Raw genomic sequence first — 9,858 nt, 5'->3', positions numbered from 1 at the left:
ATCCTCCTCTGTGCTCACGAAGGTTGATGATGCTTCAGGGGATATTGTTGCTGTTGTTGTGTCAATGCTATACAGGGTTGAAGATGTACCGATGACAGTAACAGTGGATGCAAACTGTGCTGTACTTATGGTTCCAGAACTGCCCTCTTCTTCAGTAGTGAGAGGATATGCCCCTGCCTTTTCAGTAGTGAATGAAACTGAAGGGGTTATTTTCTCTTCAGTGGAATATGTATCAACTTGCTCTGCTGTTGTTGTCTCTGTACTAATTAATGAGGAACCACTTGGAGATGTCATCGTTTTTCTGGACATTTCACTGGGGTGTTCACTGGTATATTGATCTGTGCTCCCTTTAGCTGTCCTGGCAGATACTGAGGTATCCACGGATGTTGCAGATTCTTCATGAGCATGGGTTGTGGTAAGAGTCTGTTCTGTTTTATGAGGTACTGATGTTGGTTTCGCTGTGCTGCTGAGTAATACATCTGGGGTAACAGCACTTTTTGAAACATCTCTTGTTTCAGATGTGTATGATGCTGACAATAAAGGTGACTTTGTACTTAGTGTTGTATAATCTGCTGTTGTCTTTTCAGTCACATCAGAGGGTGTGTGCCCTGAGGTTTCTGCCGTTGGGACAATGAGAGGGGCAGTTGTCTCAAGTTCACTATGTGATCCATTGGTTGACGTGACAGACTCTGCCACTGTAGATTTTTGATCCAACTCTTCATACTCATCATGTGGAATAGTAGATGATGACATGGATGGAGTAATTGGAGTTCCTGTAAAAGGGTTTACAGGTTTACCCTCAGAGACTGAAGAAACTGAATGATCTTGTGCAGCAGAAGATAAGAGTGTGTCAGCTGTTTGAGGATCCTCTGTGGAAAGAAGTGACTGAGTTTCTGACGGGACCGGACTGTATTTAGCTGAAATTTCATATTCCACAGAGGTTGTCTGGACATACATAGTTTGTGTCTGGGAAGAAGAGCCTGTTCTATCTATGGTTGAAATGGTGGTTTTCCCAGTTCCTTGCGAAACAGACGGTAGAGGGGAGGATGTAGATTGTTCTGGTGCTCTTGAACTGCCCTCAAACAGATGTGTAGTAACAACATGTTCTGTTTCAGGAGACACAGGGGTTGATTTCACTTCACCATAGTCTGATGAAGCTGTGAAGACAGTTGTTTTTGAAGTCTCACTTTTGACAGATGTATCTGATGTTGGGATGGAAGGAGACCCTGTAAACAGTGTTGGGGATGCTGTGGCAACGGTCACAAATGTCTTGTCAGTAAAATCAGTAGAACCTTCTCCGGAACCTGCGGCCTCTGTGCTTATTAGGACTGCTATTGCTTCAGGAGACATCCTTGTCTCGTTAATGTGAACAGATGAAGATGTTCCTGTACCAACAGAGACTGTTGTGAATGTGTCTGGAGTTTGGTATCCTGTAGAGCTTTTCTCAACTGGAGAACTGGCAGAAGAACTTCCTGTTCTGGCTGTGACTGTGGAAAGTGAAGGTGTCATTGTTTGACCTGTTTGGATACTGTAAAGATCCTCAGGTGGATGGGCTGTTGTCTTCTCTGTGCTGAACAATGAGGACCCTGTAGGAGATGCAATGCGTATGCTAGATGTTTCCCTTGTGGGTTGACTTGTCCTCTCGTTGTCTGTTATTGGAGATGCTGAACCTTCCTCTGACACTGGCGACTTTTCCTCGAAACCAACAGTGGTAAATGTCTGATGTGCTTTGGGGGACACTGATTTTGGTTCCTCTGTGCTGTGGAGTGCTGAAGAGGAAGTAATAGCTGTTTTTGAAGTATCAGTGATATCAGCTTTTCTTGATGTTGACACTGATGAAGACAGGATATTAAAAGCAGAGGAGCCAGTTGTATCTTTGGTGACAGGTGTTTCTGTAGACGTAGTGATGTTTTCATCAGAAATATCCTCCTCTGTGCTCACGAAGGTTGATGATGCTTCAGGGGATATTGTTGCTGTTGTTGTGTCAATGCTATACAGGGTTGAAGATGTACCGATGACAGTAACAGTGGATGCAAACTGTGCTGTACTTATGGTTCCAGAACTGCCCTCTTCTTCAGTAGTGAGAGGATATGCCCCTGCCTTTTCAGTAGTGAATGAAACTGAAGGGGTTATTTTCTCTTCAGTGGAATATGTATCAACTTGCTCTGCTGTTGTTGTCTCTGTACTAATTAATGAGGAACCACTTGGAGATGTCATCGTTTTTCTGGACATTTCACTGGGGTGTTCACTGGTATATTGATCTGTGCTCCCTTTAGCTGTCCTGGCAGATACTGAGGTATCCACGGATGTTGCAGATTCTTCATGAGCATGGGTTGTGGTAAGAGTCTGTTCTGTTTTATGAGGTACTGATGTTGGTTTCGCTGTGCTGCTGAGTAATACATCTGGGGTAACAGCACTTTTTGAAACATCTCTTGTTTCAGATGTGTATGATGCTGACAATAAAGGTGACTTTGTACTTAGTGTTGTATAATCTGCTGTTGTCTTTTCAGTCACATCAGAGGGTGTGTGCCCTGAGGTTTCTGCCGTTGGGACAATGAGAGGGGCAGTTGTCTCAAGTTCACTATGTGATCCATTGGTTGACGTGACAGACTCTGCCACTGTAGATTTTTGATCCAACTCTTCATACTCATCATGTGGAATAGTAGATGATGACATGGATGGAGTAATTGGAGTTCCTGTAAAAGGGTTTACAGGTTTACCCTCAGAGACTGAAGAAACTGAATGATCTTGTGCAGCAGAAGATAAGAGTGTGTCAGCTGTTTGAGGATCCTCTGTGGAAAGAAGTGACTGAGTTTCTGACGGGACCGGACTGTATTTAGCTGAAATTTCATATTCCACAGAGGTTGTCTGGACATACATAGTTTGTGTCTGGGAAGAAGAGCCTGTTCTATCTATGGTTGAAATGGTGGTTTTCCCAGTTCCTTGCGAAACAGACGGTAGAGGGGAGGATGTAGATTGTTCTGGTGCTCTTGAACTGCCCTCAAACAGATGTGTAGTAACAACATGTTCTGTTTCAGGAGACACAGGGGTTGATTTCACTTCACCATAGTCTGATGAAGCTGTGAAGACAGTTGTTTTTGAAGTCTCACTTTTGACAGATGTATCTGATGTTGGGATGGAAGGAGACCCTGTAAACAGTGTTGGGGATGCTGTGGCAACGGTCACAAATGTCTTGTCAGTAAAATCAGTAGAACCTTCTCCGGAACCTGCGGCCTCTGTGCTTATTAGGACTGCTATTGCTTCAGGAGACATCCTTGTCTCGTTAATGTGAACAGATGAAGATGTTCCTGTACCAACAGAGACTGTTGTGAATGTGTCTGGAGTTTGGTATCCTGTAGAGCTTTTCTCAACTGGAGAACTGGCAGAAGAACTTCCTGTTCTGGCTGTGACTGTGGAAAGTGAAGGTGTCATTGTTTGACCTGTTTGGATACTGTAAAGATCCTCAGGTGGATGGGCTGTTGTCTTCTCTGTGCTGAACAATGAGGACCCTGTAGGAGATGCAATGTGTATGCTAGATGTTTCCCTTGTGGGTTGACTTGTCCTCTCGTTGTCTGTTATTGGAGATGCTGAACCTTCCTCTGACACTGGCGACTTTTCCTCGAAACCAACAGTGGTAAATGTCTGATGTGCTTTGGGGGACACTGATTTTGGTTCCTCTGTGCTGTGGAGTGCTGAAGAGGAAGTAATAGCTGTTTTTGAAGTATCAGTGATATCAGCTTTTCTTGATGTTGACACTGATGAAGACAGGATATTAAAAGCAGAGGAGCCAGTTGTATCTTTGGTGACAGGTGTTTCTGTAGACGTAGTGATGTTTTCATCAGAAATATCCTCCTCTGTGCTCACGAAGGTTGATGATGCTTCAGGGGATATTGTTGCTGTTGTTGTGTCAATGCTATACAGGGTTGAAGATGTACCGATGACAGTAACAGTGGATGCAAACTGTGCTGTACTTATGGTTCCAGAACTGCCCTCTTCTTCAGTAGTGAGAGGATATGCCCCTGCCTTTTCAGTAGTGAATGAAACTGAAGGGGTTATTTTCTCTTCAGTGGAATATGTATCAACTTGCTCTGCTGTTGTTGTCTCTGTACTAATTAATGAGGAACCACTTGGAGATGTCATCGTTTTTCTGGACATTTCACTGGGGTGTTCACTGGTATATTGATCTGTGCTCCCTTTAGCTGTCCTGGCAGATACTGAGGTATCCACGGATGTTGCAGATTCTTCATGAGCATGGGTTGTGGTAAGAGTCTGTTCTGTTTTATGAGGTACTGATGTTGGTTTCGCTGTGCTGCTGAGTAATACATCTGGGGTAACAGCACTTTTTGAAACATCTCTTGTTTCAGATGTGTATGATGCTGACAATAAAGGTGACTTTGTACTTAGTGTTGTATAATCTGCTGTTGTCTTTTCAGTCACATCAGAGGGTGTGTGCCCTGAGGTTTCTGCCGTTGGGACAATGAGAGGGGCAGTTGTCTCAAGTTCACTATGTGATCCATTGGTTGACGTGACAGACTCTGCCACTGTAGATTTTTGATCCAACTCTTCATACTCATCATGTGGAATAGTAGATGATGACATGGATGGAGTAATTGGAGTTCCTGTAAAAGGGTTTACAGGTTTACCCTCAGAGACTGAAGAAACTGAATGATCTTGTGCAGCAGAAGATAAGAGTGTGTCAGCTGTTTGAGGATCCTCTGTGGAAAGAAGTGACTGAGTTTCTGACGGGACCGGACTGTATTTAGCTGAAATTTCATATTCCACAGAGGTTGTCTGGACATACATAGTTTGTGTCTGGGAAGAAGAGCCTGTTCTATCTATGGTTGAAATGGTGGTTTTCCCAGTTCCTTGCGAAACAGACGGTAGAGGGGAGGATGTAGATTGTTCTGGTGCTCTTGAACTGCCCTCAAACAGATGTGTAGTAACAACATGTTCTGTTTCAGGAGACACAGGGGTTGATTTCACTTCACCATAGTCTGATGAAGCTGTGAAGACAGTTGTTTTTGAAGTCTCACTTTTGACAGATGTATCTGATGTTGGGATGGAAGGAGACCCTGTAAACAGTGTTGGGGATGCTGTGGCAACGGTCACAAATGTCTTGTCAGTAAAATCAGTAGAACCTTCTCCGGAACCTGCGGCCTCTGTGCTTATTAGGACTGCTATTGCTTCAGGAGACATCCTTGTCTCGTTAATGTGAACAGATGAAGATGTTCCTGTACCAACAGAGACTGTTGTGAATGTGTCTGGAGTTTGGTATCCTGTAGAGCTTTTCTCAACTGGAGAACTGGCAGAAGAACTTCCTGTTCTGGCTGTGACTGTGGAAAGTGAAGGTGTCATTGTTTGACCTGTTTGGATACTGTAAAGATCCTCAGGTGGATGGGCTGTTGTCTTCTCTGTGCTGAACAATGAGGACCCTGTAGGAGATGCAATGTGTATGCTAGATGTTTCCCTTGTGGGTTGACTTGTCCTCTCGTTGTCTGTTATTGGAGATGCTGAACCTTCCTCTGACACTGGCGACTTTTCCTCGAAACCAACAGTGGTAAATGTCTGATGTGCTTTGGGGGACACTGATTTTGGTTCCTCTGTGCTGTGGAGTGCTGAAGAGGAAGTAATAGCTGTTTTTGAAGTATCAGTGATATCAGCTTTTCTTGATGTTGACACTGATGAAGACAGGATATTAAAAGCAGAGGAGCCAGTTGTATCTTTGGTGACAGGTGTTTCTGTAGACGTAGTGATGTTTTCATCAGAAATATCCTCCTCTGTGCTCACGAAGGTTGATGATGCTTCAGGGGATATTGTTGCTGTTGTTGTGTCAATGCTATACAGGGTTGAAGATGTACCGATGACAGTAACAGTGGATGCAAACTGTGCTGTACTTATGGTTCCAGAACTGCCCTCTTCTTCAGTAGTGAGAGGATATGCCCCTGCCTTTTCAGTAGTGAATGAAACTGAAGGGGTTATTTTCTCTTCAGTGGAATATGTATCAACTTGCTCTGCTGTTGTTGTCTCTGTACTAATTAATGAGGAACCACTTGGAGATGTCATCGTTTTTCTGGACATTTCACTGGGGTGTTCACTGGTATATTGATCTGTGCTCCCTTTAGCTGTCCTGGCAGATACTGAGGTATCCACGGATGTTGCAGATTCTTCATGAGCATGGGTTGTGGTAAGAGTCTGTTCTGTTTTATGAGGTACTGATGTTGGTTTCGCTGTGCTGCTGAGTAATACATCTGGGGTAACAGCACTTTTTGAAACATCTCTTGTTTCAGATGTGTATGATGCTGACAATAAAGGTGACTTTGTACTTAGTGTTGTATAATCTGCTGTTGTCTTTTCAGTCACATCAGAGGGTGTGTGCCCTGAGGTTTCTGCCGTTGGGACAATGAGAGGGGCAGTTGTCTCAAGTTCACTATGTGATCCATTGGTTGACGTGACAGACTCTGCCACTGTAGATTTTTGATCCAACTCTTCATACTCATCATGTGGAATAGTAGATGATGACATGGATGGAGTAATTGGAGTTCCTGTAAAAGGGTTTACAGGTTTACCCTCAGAGACTGAAGAAACTGAATGATCTTGTGCAGCAGAAGATAAGAGTGTGTCAGCTGTTTGAGGATCCTCTGTGGAAAGAAGTGACTGAGTTTCTGACGGGACCGGACTGTATTTAGCTGAAATTTCATATTCCACAGAGGTTGTCTGGACATACATAGTTTGTGTCTGGGAAGAAGAGCCTGTTCTATCTATGGTTGAAATGGTGGTTTTCCCAGTTCCTTGCGAAACAGACGGTAGAGGGGAGGATGTAGATTGTTCTGGTGCTCTTGAACTGCCCTCAAACAGATGTGTAGTAACAACATGTTCTGTTTCAGGAGACACAGGGGTTGATTTCACTTCACCATAGTCTGATGAAGCTGTGAAGACAGTTGTTTTTGAAGTCTCACTTTTGACAGATGTATCTGATGTTGGGATGGAAGGAGACCCTGTAAACAGTGTTGGGGATGCTGTGGCAACGGTCACAAATGTCTTGTCAGTAAAATCAGTAGAACCTTCTCCGGAACCTGCGGCCTCTGTGCTTATTAGGACTGCTATTGCTTCAGGAGACATCCTTGTCTCGTTAATGTGAACAGATGAAGATGTTCCTGTACCAACAGAGACTGTTGTGAATGTGTCTGGAGTTTGGTATCCTGTAGAGCTTTTCTCAACTGGAGAACTGGCAGAAGAACTTCCTGTTCTGGCTGTGACTGTGGAAAGTGAAGGTGTCATTGTTTGACCTGTTTGGATACTGTAAAGATCCTCAGGTGGATGGGCTGTTGTCTTCTCTGTGCTGAACAATGAGGACCCTGTAGGAGATGCAATGTGTATGCTAGATGTTTCCCTTGTGGGTTGACTTGTCCTCTCGTTGTCTGTTATTGGAGATGCTGAACCTTCCTCTGACACTGGCGACTTTTCCTCGAAACCAACAGTGGTAAATGTCTGATGTGCTTTGGGGGACACTGATTTTGGTTCCTCTGTGCTGTGGAGTGCTGAAGAGGAAGTAATAGCTGTTTTTGAAGTATCAGTGATATCAGCTTTTCTTGATGTTGACACTGATGAAGACAGGATATTAAAAGCAGAGGAGCCAGTTGTATCTTTGGTGACAGGTGTTTCTGTAGACGTAGTGATGTTTTCATCAGAAATATCCTCCTCTGTGCTCACGAAGGTTGATGATGCTTCAGGGGATATTGTTGCTGTTGTTGTGTCAATGCTATACAGGGTTGAAGATGTACCGATGACAGTAACAGTGGATGCAAACTGTGCTGTACTTATGGTTCCAGAACTGCCCTCTTCTTCAGTAGTGAGAGGATATGCCCCTGCCTTTTCAGTAGTGAATGAAACTGAAGGGGTTATTTTCTCTTCAGTGGAATATGTATCAACTTGCTCTGCTGTTGTTGTCTCTGTACTAATTAATGAGGAACCACTTGGAGGATGTCATCGTTTTTCTGGACATTTCACTGGGGTGTTCACTGGTATATTGATCTGTGCTCCCTTTAGCTGTCCTGGCAGATACTGAGGTATCCACGGATGTTGCAGATTCTTCATGAGCATGGGTTGTGGTAAGAGTCTGTTCTGTTTTATGAGGTACTGATGTTGGTTTCGCTGTGCTGCTGAGTAATACATCTGGGGTAACAGCACTTTTTGAAACATCTCTTGTTTCAGATGTGTATGATGCTGACAATAAAGGTGACTTTGTACTTAGTGTTGTATAATCTGCTGTTGTCTTTTCAGTCACATCAGAGGGTGTGTGCCCTGAGGTTTCTGCCGTTGGGACAATGAGAGGGGCAGTTGTCTCAAGTTCACTATGTGATCCATTGGTTGACGTGACAGACTCTGCCACTGTAGATTTTTGATCCAACTCTTCATACTCATCATGTGGAATAGTAGATGATGACATGGATGGAGTAATTGGAGTTCCTGTAAAAGGGTTTACAGGTTTACCCTCAGAGACTGAAGAAACTGAATGATCTTGTGCAGCAGAAGATAAGAGTGTGTCAGCTGTTTGAGGATCCTCTGTGGAAAGAAGTGACTGAGTTTCTGACGGGACCGGACTGTATTTAGCTGAAATTTCATATTCCACAGAGGTTGTCTGGACATACATAGTTTGTGTCTGGGAAGAAGAGCCTGTTCTATCTATGGTTGAAATGGTGGTTTTCCCAGTTCCTTGCGAAACAGACGGTAGAGGGGAGGATGTAGATTGTTCTGGTGCTCTTGAACTGCCCTCAAACAGATGTGTAGTAACAACATGTTCTGTTTCAGGAGACACAGGGGTTGATTTCACTTCACCATAGTCTGATGAAGCTGTGAAGACAGTTGTTTTTGAAGTCTCACTTTTGACAGATGTATCTGATGTTGGGATGGAAGGAGACCCTGTAAACAGTGTTGGGGATGCTGTGGCAACGGTCACAAATGTCTTGTCAGTAAAATCAGTAGAACCTTCTCCGGAACCTGCGGCCTCTGTGCTTATTAGGACTGCTATTGCTTCAGGAGACATCCTTGTCTCGTTAATGTGAACAGATGAAGATGTTCCTGTACCAACAGAGACTGTTGTGAATGTGTCTGGAGTTTGGTATCCTGTAGAGCTTTTCTCAACTGGAGAACTGGCAGAAGAACTTCCTGTTCTGGCTGTGACTGTGGAAAGTGAAGGTGTCATTGTTTGACCTGTTTGGATACTGTAAAGATCCTCAGGTGGATGGGCTGTTGTCTTCTCTGTGCTGAACAATGAGGACCCTGTAGGAGATGCAATGTGTATGCTAGATGTTTCCCTTGTGGGTTGACTTGTCCTCTCGTTGTCTGTTATTGGAGATGCTGAACCTTCCTCTGACACTGGCGACTTTTCCTCGAAACCAACAGTGGTAAATGTCTGATGTGCTTTGGGGGACACTGATTTTGGTTCCTCTGTGCTGTGGAGTGCTGAAGAGGAAGTAATAGCTGTTTTTGAAGTATCAGTGATATCAGCTTTTCTTGATGTTGACACTGATGAAGACAGGATATTAAAAGCAGAGGAGCCAGTTGTATCTTTGGTGACAGGTGTTTCTGTAGACGTAGTGATGTTTTCATCAGAAATATCCTCCTCTGTGCTCACGAAGGTTGATGATGCTTCAGGGGATATTGTTGCTGTTGTTGTGTCAATGCTATACAGGGTTGAAGATGTACCGATGACAGTAACAGTGGATGCAAACTGTGCTGTACTTATGGTTCCAGAACTGCCCTCTTCTTCAGTAGTGAGAGGATATGCCCCTGCCTTTTCAGTAGTGAATGAAACTGAAGGGGTTATTCTCTCTTCAGTGGAATATGTATCAACTTGCT

At 43.9% G+C, this 9,858-nt stretch overlaps 1 protein-coding gene across 1 annotated transcript; it reads right to left on the bottom strand.

The window, feature by feature from the left end:
* Positions 1-4,195: 4,195 nt before the first annotated feature.
* Positions 4,196-7,973, bottom strand: LOC118564784 (mucin-5AC-like). The gene is made up of 4 exons (XM_036143855.1): positions 7,782-7,973; positions 4,760-6,341; positions 4,394-4,582; positions 4,196-4,241 (listed from the first exon to the last, which is right to left on the bottom strand). Exons 2-4 carry the CDS (start codon positions 6,076-6,078, stop codon positions 4,196-4,198), a joined length of 1,554 nt encoding a protein of 517 aa, XP_035999748.1. The 5' UTR covers positions 6,079-6,341; positions 7,782-7,973.
* Between the last annotated feature and the right edge of the window lie 1,885 nt (positions 7,974-9,858).

This window comes from Fundulus heteroclitus, chromosome 12 (genome assembly GCF_011125445.2).
Source record: "Fundulus heteroclitus isolate FHET01 chromosome 12, MU-UCD_Fhet_4.1, whole genome shotgun sequence".
Taxonomy (NCBI): Eukaryota; Metazoa; Chordata; class Actinopteri; order Cyprinodontiformes; family Fundulidae; genus Fundulus; species Fundulus heteroclitus.
Note: the sequence above shows the minus strand (reverse complement) of the source record. Positions and strands in the feature narration are given on the sequence as shown.

Coding starts and splice junctions, on each gene's coding strand:
- LOC118564784 (XM_036143855.1), bottom strand. CDS start 6,078: ATGTCCAGAAAAACGATGACATCTCCAAGTGGTTCCTCATTAATTAGT. Junction 4,583..4,759: donor GAATATGAAATTTCAGCTAA/ATACAGTCCGGT, acceptor ATCATCTACTAT/TCCACATGATGAGTATGAAG. Junction 4,242..4,393: donor TATACAACACTAAGTACAAA/GTCACCTTTATT, acceptor ATGCTCATGAAG/AATCTGCAACATCCGTGGAT.